This window comes from Colius striatus, chromosome Z (genome assembly GCF_028858725.1).
Source record: "Colius striatus isolate bColStr4 chromosome Z, bColStr4.1.hap1, whole genome shotgun sequence".
In the NCBI taxonomy this organism is placed as follows: domain Eukaryota; kingdom Metazoa; phylum Chordata; class Aves; order Coliiformes; family Coliidae; genus Colius; species Colius striatus.
Genome location: NC_084790.1, coordinates 38,989,995 through 39,006,710, shown reverse-complemented (window position 1 = coordinate 39,006,710; position 16,716 = coordinate 38,989,995). Strand labels below are relative to the sequence as shown.

Genomic DNA, 16,716 nt, shown 5'->3' with positions numbered 1-16,716 from the left:
TATCGCAGCAAATATCAGGGTGGTTGAAGTTCCCCATGAGGATGAAGGATTGTGACTGTGAGGCAGATCTCAGCTATTCATAGAAGGCCTCATCCATTTCCTCCTCCTGATCAGGTGGTCTGTAGCAAATTCCTACAACAATATCACCTGCCTTGCCCTGCCCATTAATTTTTACCCATAAGCACTCTACTCTCTCCTCATGCCCACCCAGGCACAGTTTGTCCAGTGTTCAGCAGTAACTCTTGCATATGAAGATGCAATGGAATTTTTATCTACTCTGAGCTGCCTTTTATCACCTTGGTGGCCTATGCTGTTCTGCTGAGATCTGTCCTGGTTCTGGTTGTTCAAAGATCTTTTTCGAACAGTCCAGGGATTGCTGGATATTTGACACCTGACCTGTGCCTGTTACAGTTCCATGGAGTGCAGCTTTTCAGGATTAGACAAAATCTGGGTCTTACAGAGCAGAGTGCTTCAGCTCAGTTTTATGATCTGGTATGCATACAAACATACACCTCAGTCATACTGGATCAGTGAGTGAAATAAAATCTGTTACTGGGCTTAAATGTAGATCTTATGGTGGCTTTAAAGACATTTTGATGAAACAAAACCTTAGTATTGTGTATTCTGCTCTAAAATCATAGTGTGGGCTAATTAGAACTGCTCGGATATTTTCTCTTGTTTTAAAAATTGTTTTAAGACTGATTCTGGTGGACACTGAGAAGTACAATCTGCATTTGTTAATAGTTGTCCTTTTTTTATTATTTGTTTTCCAGTAGCTTTTGGGAGCAGATTTAGGTTCAGCATGTTCAATTTGATATAAATTACTGTCAGACCAACATTTTTCATGTACCTCACTTCTGTGAAAAAGGCTGTACAATATGCTGATTGAGGGGGAATCACAGATGTATAGATTTTAGAGCAAAGGGAGAACACAATGTTCATCTAAACCAACTGTGGTCCTGCCCAGTCCATAAGTTCTTTTATTTAACTCGGCAGCCTGAGATAGACGAAGATTGTATTTTTGGAATTATATCCAAGCTTGATAAAAAGACTCCAAGTTCTACAGAGTTTGTCACAGTTATGGAGAGTTTGTTCCAATGATCAATTACCCTTTCTCTGAAAAATACGCTTTCTCTGAAAAATATGTACTCTTTTTTTTTTTTTTTTAACTCTGTTAATTTCTGTCTTCTGAAAACTGGATCTTGGTGCCTGACTCCCTCAGCAGGACCAAGGAGCCCTTAGTTTTCCCACAGATACTTCTCAGTCATTAGTTTATTTTCATGGTGTCAGAAAAATGTCTTTTTACTCACAAACTCAGTTAGTTTTACACCCCAGTATTCCTGTGCTAAGGGTTTGACCTAATGAAAATAGGCATTTTTAGAAAAGAGTCAATATGACTGTGGTGGTTTTTATTTCAGGTACTGACCATGGGTTTGTGACTAAGTATAATTCATAGCTAGGATATCAATACTGGGAAAGAAAGGGTGTTCAGTATGGGCTGTACTTATGCTGTAGAAATCATGATTGCTCCACTGTCCACCAAAATATTATTTTCAGGATTTCCTTGAATGTGTCAAACATGCTTTGCAAATGCCTTGAGTTCTCCCTTACTTCTTTTTCCATAAACCATTCCGATGGATCATATCGAAAAGGCGTGTGGTCCATGCCCTTACCCCTAGGCAAGATCAATAATTGCTGTGAGCCTGTATGATCTCCCTTTCATTCTTTGCTACTGAGACATTGAAATGTACTCAACACATTATTTCCAAAGAGAATGAAAATTATAAAAAGAAACGTATTCAAAACTCCTGAGCAGTAACCTCTGTCCTTTCTTGCATGGTTCCCTTAGAAACCAAAAAAGGTCAATGGGAGTCACTGTTGGTAAATCCTGCCTCAATTCATTGATCTCTCTGCTTTATGGGTAATTACTGTTCTTGTTTTCTCCTTAGGGCTCTTCCTGCAATGATGCAGTGGGTCCGAACTCAGAAACCAGGAGAAAGTGGTGTGAATATCATCACTGCAGATTTTGTGGAACTTGGTGACTTTATCAGCACAGTCATAAAACTCAACTATGCCCTGAAGGAAGGTGAAGATGACACTACTTGATAGTACTATCACATGTGTTTTGTTACATTGTTCAGAATTTAAAAAGAAAAGATTAAAAAAAAATTTGCATTTTCAGAGAATTGCCTTGTAAAACATTAATATTCCTATGACACACTGAGGTGTTTAAGATTTTATTGGGTGCGTGTAGGGGAAATGTTTCAATCCATTGTGATGATTTTTTTACATTTGTGTTCCATGTGATGAGCAAAACTAAACCTGTTTACAGTGTTTGATAAAAGAAGGCTGTGTAAATGTTTTCCATGACATACCAAATGTGATTCATGTGTCTTCTGTGGTTATGAACAGTGCCAAGGAATTTGCTGCTTTCAGAGCAGTGGGATGTATATTACCCTCTGCCTACATGCAGCAGGATTCCTGAGGATGTCACTGAGGACACTATACCTGGCCCAAAAATTTTAAGCTGCTACACTTCATCTGTTAGGTGGTTTAACCAATTGTATTTATCAGTGAGCTACAGGTTTAAATGCCTTTGTGAAGTAAATCCAAAGTCATGCTTCTAACACGTGCATAATCTGTGGACAGTAAACATGATGTACTATGTAGCTTACACAGAGCACAGACTAAATCGTGCTTGCTTTTCACTCTCAAGATGGGGTTTTCCAATGTGTCTGCTGAAGGTCACATCAGCAGATATGTGATGTTGACCTAACTCTGAAAAAAAAAGCTGCCAGTGTGTATTTGCCGTGATTCTACCAGGAACAAAGTTAGACCAGCTTGGGGCACCACTTCCTCCCAGGATTAATCTTACCAAAGATCCTGATCCAACGTCCACTCAATTTAGTAGGAAAATTTCCTGTGTTTAGCATGGATTGGGCATAGGATCAGTAAATTATGTGTACTGTAAGGTGGGCAGGATTTTGTCCCATAGTGGAAAGCTGCTTTCTGCAGGAGTAAAGCTGCACATAAAAAAATGAGTGCAGTCTAAGCTTCTCTCTAAGGCAGCTACAAATGTAACAGTTCTTTGCTGATTACAAAGAAATCAGTGCGAGTTTCGTCAGTGAAAAATTTCTGTACTAAAAGTGTAGCATTTCAATCTCTAGCTAATAACAATGCTCTGTCGTCCTTAAATTGTTTCTGGGATGTAGTACTGCATAACAGAGGGATGGAGGTCTGTTTAGTGGCACTGTTCTAGCAACATGATCACTGATCATCCTACTTTTAATGAAACATATCTAAAGCTCAATTATGTGAAAAAAATAGTTATTTATAGAACAACAGCATTGCTACTGTATGACACCTAACTGGATACAGTGCAATCAGTCATATCTCCTGGACACATCAATACACTGGCACACAACTTTGGAAAGCAAAACATCTCATCTGTGCAAAACAGTAGATGCTATAGTGTCTTACAAGGAAAATGCTCTTTGAAATATTGCAGGGCTTTCTAGGATAAGACTAAGGTCAAGTTTCCATTGATATTCCTAGAACTTTTGCTTGAGTGAGAGAAGAGAATGGCATCATGCAGTCCTTTGCTGTTTCTATTTGATGACAAGGAATACATCTACTGCCAGAGTTTAGAAACACAAAAATAGTCTTATCAAACGGATGGGTTATGCGGTGGTTATAGGGGTTTTGTTGTTTTTAGTCTAGGAAGAAGTGAAATAAAACGAATACTTGCTGCTATTTTGTACTGAGAGGGTGCCTTGGATAAAGTGTGTGCATGTGTGTACTATAAAGAAACATTTATGTGTATGTGTAGTATAATGACACATTTAAATGTATGTATATGACAAAAAGATATCCATGCACATTTGCATAACAATATTCTGGTTTCTGGACAGGAATATTATAAACTTGATTGAAAAAAAAACTTGTCCAGTTGTTACAAACTTAGGATGCCTCCTTCAGTTGCAGTTTTTTCTGTATAGGTTAGGACCATAAGATTCATCACCAGTAGAATCTGTGATTTAAGCCAGTTAGGTTTTTTACAGCATTAAACTGAACTGCCTCAAAAATTTACTGAGTCACAGCCCATCTTTGGATTGAACAATGAGGTAGGATTCTAATGCTTGCACCCACAACTAAGTAAGATACGGAGTGGGTTGATGCACTTTGTTTCCAGTTTCCACAGGCTCTCCAAGCAAAATTCATGTAAGAGACACACAAAATGAAACATGAGCATATGGGGTTTTTTGTACCCACCCTATGTGGGTGTCCCACATAGAGTCATGCAAATGTTTGCTTATATATTGGCCATGTGGTGTGAAATATTCCTTCGATTTTTTGTGTTAGCTGGATTTGTTTACTTCCAAATTTGTCCTGCTGTCCTTCAGATGCTGAAGTATAGTCGAGAGGGTTAACCTGTCCTTTTAATATAATAATCTGAATCCTTGAGTACATCAACACCACCAAGTTCCTCCTGGGACCCTCTCTCTCAAACACACAGCAGACACACTGAGCTTTTCCGCTTGCACAGAGGTGTACTTGAAACAAATGTTCTGCTGTCTTTATAAGTGTATGTGTGTGTGTGTGTGTGTGTGTGTGCGCGCGCGCGCGCTTGTATTTATGAATAAATAGCTATCCTGAGCTTGTTAGCATTGTTACAAAGTGTTCGCTTAGCGTTGGTTTTGTTCTAATTGTGATTTGGGGTGCTGGAAAATAAAATCAAAGCAAAAAAAAAAAAAAATCCTCTGACAAGAAGGATAATAGTCAGACCATATAGTTTCTCCATTAATGGGGAAAAAAAAACTTAGCAAAATGTTAAATTTTGGTCAGAAAATTATGTTTTCATTTAGCTGTTGGTCTCCTTTCTGTTGGAGAAGCACAGCACTTTGTTGGGGACAGGTAAATAAACTTGCCTTAATTACTAAAACAAAAAAGTGTGTATGGGGAATATCAACACTTTTCTGGTGATTTCATCTGTGAGGCACTGAAACTTTTAAGTTCTGATAGGGATACACTCCCTGGTGATGTTGTTTGGGAGATTTCACCAGAAAAGAACACGCCAGAAAGGACTATGCAGCACAACTGGACCATTCAAGAGCCCAGTTTTGCCACCTATATGCAGGTAAAACTCTCTTTTGATTTCAACCAGAAATGTGCTTGTGAGATTAGGTCAGATGAGTTGTTCTGACCCAATCTAGGACGTTTTTACATGTGTATTATGAGGAATCTTGCATGGGAAGTGAGATGACTGTAATCAGCCCATCAAAGGAAAAACAGCTGTCTACGCTATTGATCTTCATGAGGATCTGTTTACTCAAACTGTCATGTCATTCTCTGCCAAGGCATTTATTTTCTTCCCGTGTTCATTTTTCACCCTTGATATGTTCACTGTATAGTCATCAAGTAGTATTGTTTTCTGACATTTTCACATGATTACTTAGCCCTTTCTTTTCAGTCATACTTGAAAAATGGTGACTGCACAGCACAAGATGTGTATATTGTCTCAGCTGATGTAAACCCTCCTGGCTCAATTTTTCAGTTTACACAAGCTGAGATGTCTTTATTCAGCATCAGTCTGACCTGCAGTGATTTGGACCAAATAGCAACTTGTCCTGGGTTCTGACTCCTGCCTTATGTGAAGAAGTGTAACATCAGAACCAAACCACAGGAGCCTAGTTTTAAAATCACAGTTATTTGTGTTCCTTTGCCATTCTTATGTTACTGGTTCTGTAGGTCCTGCCATTTCCAAGCCATTCTTTTAAACATACACACATGTGTATATACATATTCATACATGCATGAGAGGAAATGTATGATCCTGTATGCTGGGCTAAGTCTTTCTGTCATACTGATACAAATCTAAACCCTTTCTACTAACTTCAAGGTAGTTACTAAACTGTTACCCTGGGCTGAGAGGGAAGAGATGGTGCATAGTATGTATACGCTGTGTTGCAAAGGAAGTTTAAAATTGTGTACCTTAACTTCACAGTATCAAAAAAAGTGAAGTGCCCTGAACACACAGCTCCAGTGCTTTTTATGCTGAATATAGTGTATGGAGCACTAGGTATTAGCAACTGAGTAGGCTATTTGGGAATCACAAGAGTTCAGTTAACACCATTTTAAACTTCTAAACTCATTTTCAGTGAAGTAAAAGCTAATAGTATATATGATGTATTTGCCGTATCTTAGTGGTAGCTTCTGTGTTATATACAGTCAACGTTGTTCTGAATTGTGTATGTTTACTCAATGATGAGGTTAAAATATGCTATACAGTGTGCACAGTGTATTTATTACAAGTACATTGGAGTTCAGTAATCTATTTAGTTCTTACTGTGCTACTGTTATGTAGGTTTGTATGTGTACAGGAGTATGGATTGTCTACAGTGTACAAGGAAATAATCCTAAAGGAAAAGGGCAGTTATGTAGCCTGCCTTAATACATTTGTATACTCTTGTTTAAATCCCATGGTTATCAGTTCTGATTTTTAACATTACTGAGGCTGACCTCCTCACTTTCTGGCACTGAGGAGTTAAACTTGAAGTTACTTGGAGCTCACTTACATATTGTTAAATAAAGAATGGGATATTTGCCTGAACAATTACCTTGACTGTACAAAGTGGCAAAGATGTGGCTTCCAGAGTGACATGTGTTACATTATGTCTGTGCACAGCTCCTGCCAATGCCAGAGGGAACTGTGATTGAATGGCCTAAAATTCACCATCTGGGATACGATTTTGATGGGAGGGTGGTGATGCCCTGGCTTTGAGGAGGTGCCTGGAAGCTCTGTGTAGTAGTGCTCCTGTCATGGGCTGGAACTTGACTGTATGTTGTCAGGATGAGCTTTGAACTGTGCTCCAGTCTGGGTTGGATTGTAAGAATCCTTATGTAAACATGATAAACGTCAGAGGCTGAGCAGCCTGGCCTGGCCTGCCCCATAGGGCATTCTGCTTTGAGGAGCTATGGCAGCTTTAACTAAAAAAGCTATAATAATTTCCCAGTGGCTTACAGGACCTAGTGCTTTAGCTGTGAATCTCGGCATTGCCCACAGGTGTGACTTGTCTGCCATTCCCACAGCCAGGTCTAGCTCTCCCTTCATGGTTTCTGCCTGAGATGCCTCTGCCTGATGGCCAAGGGTAATTCTGAAAGATGCACTGAACAGAGAGAGTACACCTTGTGCCTGGCCTTCAGACAGGAGTAGGCAGAACATTTCTGCCCTATGTACGGTCTGACCCTTGTGTACGGTCAGATTCAGTCACTGCTCACCAGAACAATGACTGAGGGAAGACAAAGGTCTGATTTCAAACATTCTTCTGTTATCTTTGTCTAGATAAGATGCATCTTACTATGCTTCTCATTTGCCTCAGTGCTCCTTATCTCAGCTTCTGTGTGTGCATCCCTTTAGCTGCCAGCTGTGAGAAATGCTGCTCAAAGTGAGTATTACAAGTGTGTGATCCTTAATATACCACAGCAATCCACAAGTTCTTATTAGATGTTAAGTATGGGGCTTAAAGATGGCAGTGGCCCACATCTGATGTCTGGGGATGGTTTGTTTCCACACTTCCACGTTATATTCATGTTTCCTCTTAGGTGGACCTCATCTTGTCTGATGAGAGCCCAGTTACAAACTTTCTCTCTCCAGTATCTCCTAAGTTAGAGGTACACTCATGCTTATCTCCCAGCAGTGAGATGACTTGTCTCTTTCCTCAGCTCTGGGTCCTGCAAAAGCCGATTTGATTGTGAGGGATTCCTCAGCTGAAGTTAATCTAGCTGTGAAGCTGGGATCCTTAAAGCAGAATCCTGGGTTTATGTGTGATTGTTATTGAAATTTAAAAATGTGATTAAAAATAAAATATAAACAACTACCAAAAAAATCACAAAAAAAACCCCAAAACCCAGCCCAAAAAACCCCATAGAACAAACCCAAAAAGAAAATAGGATCTGGGCTTGCAAAGACAGTTGTTAAGTTTTTGGCTGCCTCAGTCATCAGTAGCTGTAGGATCTTGTAGGTGATCATAAGGATGTTATTGCCACATTGCCTCCTGACTCTGTTCATGGTCTCTGTACAGAAGCCTTATTATTCCCAATGAGCATTAATGAATTTGAATGACTTTTCTCCAGAGAAGATTGTGTAATACTGAAGACATGGAGCTCCCTGTGTGTTGTGCCCACAAAGGTTCACAAAACTGCACCTTCTCTTTTTAGGATCTATTCAATAGTCCTTTAATAAATGTTGTGTTAAAAATGCCTACAGTTCTGAATAGTGAATGTGAGTTTTTATGACAAAAATGTGTATTTAATGTAAAAACAAAAAAAAGGAGTAATATAAAATCCAGTTTCTTTGTATGCAGTGAAACATCTAATAAAGCTCTATTACCTGTGCTCTTGGTTTATGGCTTCATTGCTCCATTCAATATTTTATATGTAGGACACTTCTTAAAGGCAGTGTTGTGGTACGGAGTGGAGGAAGATGTTAGGCCCAGGCTGTGCCACGGGGTTCGGGGGCCCATGGACTGCCTCGTTCTGGCACTGCTGCGTGAGTAGTTTCTATGTGGCTACCGAGATGATCAGGGGACTGGACCATCTCCCTGCTAAGGAAAGGCTGCCAGAGCTGGGGCTGTTTAGCCTGAAGAAGAAAAGGTTGAGGGAGAACCTTATCAATACCTCTAAATAGGTAAAGGATGGGTATTGAGAAGATGGGGCCAAGTTTTTTTTTCTGTAGTGCTCAGTAACAGGACAAAGGGTAATAGGCATAAGCTAGAACACAGAAAATTCTACTTGAACACGAGGAAAAACTTTCTGTGAGAGTGATGGAGCCCTGGCACAGGCTGCATAGAGAGTCTGTGGAGTCTCCTTCTCTGGAGGTTTTCCAAACCTGCCTGGATGCGTTCCTGTGTGACCTGATCAAGGGGACCTACTTTAGCAGCAGATTGGACTGGATAATCTCTAGAGGTCCCTTCAAATCACTGCCAATCTGTGGTCTTGTAAGAAGGAAGGCAGAAGGCAGAAACTAGGCCTCTGAAATGTTCATCTGTTCCACTGCTCCCCTAGGTCCTCTCAGTAATGCTGCCCACAGCCCACTCAGGCCTGGTGAGGAATGATTACTGCTCCTTCAAACTCAGCTTGCTAGCACGCGCTAGTAGAGCAGACCAACTGCTGCCTCAAGCCTGGCTCTAAGACATGCTGGACAGCAGATGAGATTTATCCATCATTTCCCAGGTGACTCCTGAGGGGTCTGGGGACCTGTTCCTTCTAGTGGAATGCAGGCAAGCCCCCACCAAGGGCTATCTGTGCCCAGGAGCATGGCCAACAAAGCTGGGCTTTGCAGCATCCTGCAAAGTTGGAGTATGGCACACTAGAAGCTAAAGCCTTTCTGTATGGCCATAGCTTGGAGTCTGATGTTCTCGCTGCTTTTTCTTCCTAGTGAGGTGTCGTGGTTTGGCCCAGCTAGCACAGCAGCACCACGACAGTCTTTCGCTCGGTGCCTCCATTCACCCCCACCCTCATTAGGATGGCAGAGGCCCCAGCAAAATGGGAGTAAAAAGATAAGCAAGGTTGTTGTGGATTGAGACAAGGGCAGGGAGGGCTCGCTGCCAATTACAGTTCCGGGCAAAACAGACTCCAGTACTCGACTTAGAGAGGAAAGTGGGAAAGTTTATTCTACAAGAAACAGAACGGAATAAAAGCAAAAAGGGAGTAGATGATGAGAAAATTACAACCAGCACTTTAAGATCTCCCTCCCCCATCCCTCCTTTCTTCCCGGGCCCAGCTCACTGCTCCCAATATCTCTACCTCCTCCCCCCTCGATGGCTCAGAGGGGCAGGGAGTGGGGGATGTGGTCAGTCTCTCACAGGTGGGCTCTGCCGCTTCTGTCTTCTCAGATGAGGATGACTCCTGGCATTCTTCCCCTGCTCCAACATGGGGTTCCTCCCCCAGGACACAGTCCTTAACAAACTTCTCTGGTGTGGGTTGTTCCCAACAGCTGTGGCTTCTGCCGATACAGGGTACCCCCCACGGGACACAGTCCTTGGTGAATATCTCTGGCGTGGATTCTTCACTGCGGTTGCAGTTTCTGCAGTTACAGGGTCCCTCTCTTGGGATAAGGCCTCTTCTGGGCATAAGTTTAATGAGCTGCTTTGTCGTGGGTTCCTCCCCACAGTTCCAGCTGTGGATATTGGGTCTCTCTCACGGGACATGGCCTCCTCTGGCCATAGTCACTGTCCCTGGCTCGGGGCCTTTAATGAAGTGAATCACTGCCCCCGGTTCAGGGCCAGCTTTAGCAAAATGAGTCTCTGCCCCGATGCGGGCTCATTATCAAAATGAGTCTCTACTGCTGATGCAGGATCTTTAAAGAAAGGAAAATAAATCCCAGCCTCACCAGTTCTCTCCATAGAATGCAGGGGAGTCTCTGCTCCAGAACATCTCCTCCTCTCTTTCATCACTGACCTTGGAGTCTGCATGGTTGTTTCTCTCACTGTTCCTACTCCTTGCACCACCACCAGCCAGAAGAAGAAGGGGCAGAAGAAGGAAAGAAGATGGAGGAAGATGGAGGAAGAAACCTCCTCTTCTGGCTTCTTCTTAAAAAGTGACAGTAGAGTTGTCTAATTGGCTCAGCCCCAGAAGTGGGTCTGGCTCAGAGCTGGGGAGAGTTGAGAGCAACTTTTTTACAGGAGCCATCTTTACAGCCCCTTCCCCCTTACCAGAAAAGGCTGTCATGTCAAGCCATGACATGAGGCCAGAAGTGTTACTTTACAGGGCAGATCTTTTTAGCCTGTCTATCCTACCGAGTCATGTGCAAACCCAGCCCAAGTGCTCTGACTGCATACTTCATGCCCTCTTACTTCGCCCAATTTGAAGCCAAGGAGCCATGTGGAGGCTGCCAAGGTTGCAGAAAATGATGCTATGAAATATGAACATTGCCAAGGGGGGCTCCTCTTCCAATCCCACAGGTACTGTCTTACCAACTGGAGCTTGCTGTCTTACCAACTGGAGCCTGTGGTTTGCTCAGTATACAGAATGAATTTTCCTCATTGCAAAAGTGGTTCTCTTTTCTTGTCTTTCTTTTTTCCCCCTAAACTACTGTAATAGAAGAATCAGCAGGCCAACTTTATCCTGCTGTTGCAATAGCTACTTTATTCCAAATACAGGTTGCCTCTGTCCTTGCCATTAATATACTGGTCTGACGATACACAAGAACACAGTCAGCTGAGATGCTAATGCCTTTAAGAAAGCATGTGTAACACTAGGAAAGACAGGTATTTAGTAAATGGTTCTGTTTGCAGAAAGTAATTATGTTAAATCACTGGATTTATGAAGAGGAAAAAAAAGAAAATGTTTTACTCTTTTTTATGATTTACATGTTTTTAATTTGATAAGAGAGTTCAGTTAAAACAATTATCTCAGAAGGTCAATTTTAAATACATTTTATGGAAAAAAACAGTTTGTGGGCATAGACAGAGTGTAAGTGATAAGACTTCCACATTTTTCACCCAGTTTCTTACTCCTTAGTGCCCTAGCTTCAGTTTCTGGCATTAGTAATTTATTTTTTGATTTTTTTTTTTTTCTCCCAGCAACTGTGAAATTTCTGAGGAAGAAAATAATTCCATTGTGAATGTATTGATTGAAACCAAAGTAACTTAAATAAGTGGTCTTGATCAGGTTTAAATCTTCAAGTACAAACAGAGATTTAGACAATGAATTTCAGTCTTGCTTTTCTTTTTTTCATTGTGGCTTTTTGTTGTCTAAAGACAGGTTAACCCTTACAATTAAGATCTGATTTAGCAGCTAGGTGGAATAGCATATTGGTATGTCCTTGCTAAACTAATCTTCTAATGACTGTTTTAGCATACATATTCATGTAGATTGTTGGTTCCTCTTTTATTTTCTGAAGAAATAGAAAAAACCCATTTCTTATGTATAAAGTTGGTTTTTTGAGTTTTTTCATGATATATCCTGAAGATGGTAGAATGAACACATATAAAATCAGCACCATGACTAATGAAAGTTTTGTCAATTAAATGCAGATAAATGTGCTGAATCCCAAAGAAAATCTGTGTCAGAACTGAAATCTATGGAAAAGGAATTTACTGAATAAAAAAAGTTTCATGTAAAATTAAGGATTTGAATAGAATAATTTTTATATATATATTTTTTTAATAGGACTGAAAGGCCCCCAAAAAAGGTGTATGTACTTTTTTTTTTTTTTTTTTCCATCCATAAGCAGGAAAAAAGCAAGTCTTCTGGCTTTTAAATGAATTTTTTCCAGCTTTGAAAAAGCTAGTTATTGAATTAATCTACAAAGAGGAAAGCTTACTGATTTTTACTGCAAAGATCTCACGTTCCAAAAAGGTTGGGAAACTATTGCACTATTCAGGAAACTGTTCTTAGAGCTGGGGATCTCACTCATTCAGTGGAAATTATTTTACAATAAATGTATGCTTTAATTTGTATCAGTATCAATCAACAAAAATTCTAACCTCTCCTTTAAAATGGTGGAAGTGATACTCAGTTTTCATACGGTTATTACTAGATAGCAGTCCTGCCCAGAAATGAGGGCAGCCAGCTTAAAATATGCAACTCTTAGGAGATGAGGAGAATTTTACTCTGGTGCTGATAGAGAGGAGTATGCCTAGGGAAACACAAATCGCAGAAGGAACTGGTCAACTGGAAAAAGACTGAAACATGGGCTTGAATTTCACAATATGGCTCCAAACAGGATGTCCTGGGAAGCTGTGGTGTGGGAAAAAAAAAGTGTTTTGGGGGAAGCATGCCATGAGAAAGCAGAAAAATCTAAGAATAGGGCAGGGGGAAGCTTTGTTCACTTGCAAGGAGAGTTATTGCTTCAGGAGGCATCACATGGAAAAGGGCTGGGTTTTCTGCCTCACAGAATGCAACAGCAAATGCCCCAGGTGTTTTGAGAGATGCAGACGTAAATACTCTCCGTGGTTGATCATGCAGATTCAGCCCAGCCACTGTGGCCTGAAAGACATACCTGAGCACCTTCACCTTCAAATAACCACGTTTGAGCCAACTTGAGCCATGAAAATGAAAAAATGTTACAACCGAACAACAATCTGCAGGCAGATAGGAGCTCGCAGAACTTCAGGAGATTAAGAGAGATTTTTAAAAAAAGCCTGTGTTTGATTTACGTGATGCATGTGATCTTCCCTCATTAACACTGAGCAATCTATGCAGATGTAGTCTGTTTTCTTGTTCCTGTACACTTTGCACAGGTGAAAAAGCATCATCCTCACCAGCAAACATACTGGATGACCAAACCACTTCCATTGCCTGAGCAGCTATTACAATTCTGAAACTTGTCAAGATCTTAAAATAAGCCTTGTACAGTTTGCAAGGACGAATTGTGGGGCATGAGGTGAGATGTATTTTAAATATATTGCTTACTGCATGGATGAAGGAGCCAGAATAGATCTTTGCCTTGGAGTACAAAAGCCTCTGTAGCCAGTTATCTATATCTTCTGGCATTGTTTTTCCAGTAACTCAGAAAAAATCGTGAAACCCATCTCTCAGTTTGCATTCAAATCCAGGAGGTGTGGTGCATTATGTTGCTGGGTGATACCTGAACGAATTTCTTATTCATGAGCTTCCAAGTCCTGCCTGCCTCAGTGCAGCTCCAGCCTGTAGATAAAGCATTGCAGTTGACAGCAGTGACACCAGCCGGGGTTTAATGCTTTTGTCTTTCTCTAGTGCTGTGCATGTCAGCCTGGCACTTGTATGACCAGAGTCATCAGAGACCTTGCAAAAAGTTTTTTTTGTATTGCTTTCTTCATAGCAAATCACCATTTATTTCCCTGCAGTAATGGAAAGATTTGCCAATGTTCAGTAAAAGACTTGACCCAAAATCTGAGTGAATTCCTTTTCTAATGTCATGTATCTTCCACCTCATAAAATGCAGCTCTGCTCTTCTTCTAATTACAGCATTAAAAACTGGAAAGCATGAGAAGATGTCAGTAATAAAACATACTGGATGTACTTTGTAGCTCATAGAGAGTCACCACAAGCTCCCAAAGTGTCTGATACATTTTAATAATCCCTTTGGCGTTGCATTATTGGAAGAACAGATACCTGGGTTTATATTTTAACTGAAATTAGGTATGTGATTATCAGTGGATACAGACAGTGAATGGCTGTAGCCAATTCTCTGGGCTGTTGAGAAACAGATATTTGTCATCTATTTACCTTTTGACTGTTAGCATCAGCACTGAAAGAAACTACAAATAATGAAGCAATGAAAGTCATTTGCTTTGGTGGACAAAAAAGCAAATCAGAGTGGCAATCTTGGGGAGAAAAACGGGAACAAAAGCAGAGCACATTTTTAAGAGTTCATCTAAGTAGCCTCTGCATCTCTAGTACTGAGTGCTGTTTGGTTAGCCAGTCTTAATCAGCCTGTGGTAGATCTGAAAAAGACTCAGAGAGGGGCAACAAGGATGAGCAAAGTTGCAGCTAACTTCCACTTCAGGAAGGACTTAGGTCAGGGCTCTTCAGACTGGAGAAGGGGCTGATGCGAGGATGTATCATAGATGTCTATGAAACCTTGACAGGCATGGAATGTGTGCACAGCAACTGTTGGCCCACAAATGAGAGAAGCCATCATCTGAATCTTGATGGAGACAAAATCAGAGCAAACAAAACTTTGGGGGGGCAGGGCGGGGCAGGGGGAGTGTTCACCTTCAGTGTAGTTATACATGGGAGCTCCTTGCTATGGGATGCTGGGGTGAGTTTTTAATGTTGTCGTCAGCTCAAAGGGAGACTAGACAAGTTAATGAAAAATAAATCTATTGAAGGTTACTAAATATACAAACAGTTCAGGGCTAGGAGGATGCTTAAGAGCTATTGCTTCATAACTGAAGGAAAAGTTGCTACTTTTGATGGGAAGTGGAGTGTAATGTTTCAAAATGATCTGCAGTCAAATAGGAGGTCACAGGGCTTCAGCAGAGCCATTATTCCCTCACAGCATTCAGATTAAAAGGAAGAGAGGTTTACTAAGCCACTTGTGTTTGATTTATGTGATGCATGTGGTCTTTGTTCATTAATGTCATGCAATCTATGCAGATAAAAAAATCCAATGGCACCTATCTAGTGATGAATAGGAAAAAACTTAATTCACATTACATGGATTTGAAGGTAAACTCTGCTTGGATAGCTCACCCTTGAGCACCTCACTGGTTTATTGTCGTGGTCTCACAGAGCAACTCAGGTTCATCTACTTCCATATTTAATCCTTCCTAATATCCTTGGATAGGCAGTATTATCAGATACTGAAAATATGGTCTTGGAGAAAGAGATCCTGCTATGCCTTCATTCATCTGTTTGATGTAGTGATTTTCATTAGACTGCCTGGCTATTTGCCCAGCCTGCATTTGTGTAGCAGTTTTTTGGGGTTTTTTTTTGTGGTGGCAGATTTGTGCTTATAATTTACAGCAGAGTGGAAAGCCAGGAGTACTTTATTAGCTGTAGCTGTAGCTTGTCACAGGGCTTAGTGTCAGACCAACTGGCATGCCTTGTCTCCATAGTCCAATCTAACAAGTGATTGTATCTTCATGTTCTGTGTTAGACAAAATAAAGACCTCAATAGCCTTTTCCAGATGAAAAAACATCTTCCACATTGAATGCTTTGGGATGATTAACTATGCAGTTATACAGATAGGTAAGCATACCCACAATTCATGGATTTGCACAAAGTAGCAGAGCTCCAATTAATCAAACCTTTTAGATACAGGTTTGTCGTGGGCCTGAATTACTGCATTACTAAAGCTCTAATGTGGTCAGATGAGGTGCTTTTTTGTAATATGATTATTACTCCATACGTCTGTTTACACAGACAATGTACTCTAAAAGAAAATCAGGTAGTCTGTATTCTCCTTGCTAGAACAGTTAAATGTGCAAGCTAAACTTGGCCAAACGTTTTTGTACAAGCGCACAATTGATCTGCATGGATCAAGGAAGGGAGGGGGAACTTCTTTCAAAAAGTGGCTTGCAGAATCCAGCAGCACCGTCATAAACAGTGACCACATAACCTGAATGCTGGGATTTCAGCTTGCATACAATAAAATCAAAGTTTAAAGTAAAGGAATCGTTAGGGCAATTATCTCCCTGCTCTTTTAAATGCAGCAAGGCAAAGCTGCTATATCTTAAAGCTAGTGAAAATTAATGTGGGCTGCTATATAACACGTCACCAGCTCATGCTGAAGTTCATTTGCTTTTTTAGTAAGGATTAAGGCTCCTTGCATTTACTGCAGAAGGAGGACATGGACCACACAGCCAGCCATCACAGAGTACTTAAGATAAAAGAAATTCAGGCTTTGGGTTTTACTGGTAACAATTTATTAAGAGCTGGTACCCTGGGCTACCATAGCACTCTGTCCAAAGAAAAGCATATCAAGTAGGTTCTCAGCTTTGGAAGGGTTCAACTAAATGGTCTTATTTTTTATAAAATTTAACTGAAATTTAGCCTGATGATGACAAATTGGCAGTTTAAAACCAGAAATAGAAGCAGATGAACATAGAAGGAACACCATCCTTCCTGGGTGGACAGAAGAGGAATCTGTTTGCTGGTGAAGAGAGTAAACAGGGCTTCTGCTGCTTTCACATGTTTGTCATCTTCCCACTGCTTTCTTTTTAATAAAGCCCAAGTCCTAAGTTAGAGCTTGCAAACAGGACTTGACAATGCAAATCAACAATTTA

General features: G+C 40.7%; 2 protein-coding genes across 2 annotated transcripts in view; both read left to right on the top strand.

Moving 5' to 3' along the window:
- PLCXD3 (phosphatidylinositol specific phospholipase C X domain containing 3) overlaps positions 1 to 2,106 on the top strand; it is a 79,049-nt gene extending 76,943 nt beyond the window's left edge. Inside the window, exon 3 of the mRNA XM_062019115.1 lies at positions 1,950 to 2,106. Within this exon, the coding sequence (XP_061875099.1) occupies positions 1,950 to 2,106 (157 nt within the window). The remainder of the gene's footprint in view (positions 1 to 1,949) is intronic.
- The window catches only part of RPL37 (ribosomal protein L37), a 346,904-nt gene that overhangs the window by 227,057 nt on the left and 103,131 nt on the right, over positions 1 to 16,716 (top strand). The window lies entirely within an intron of this gene.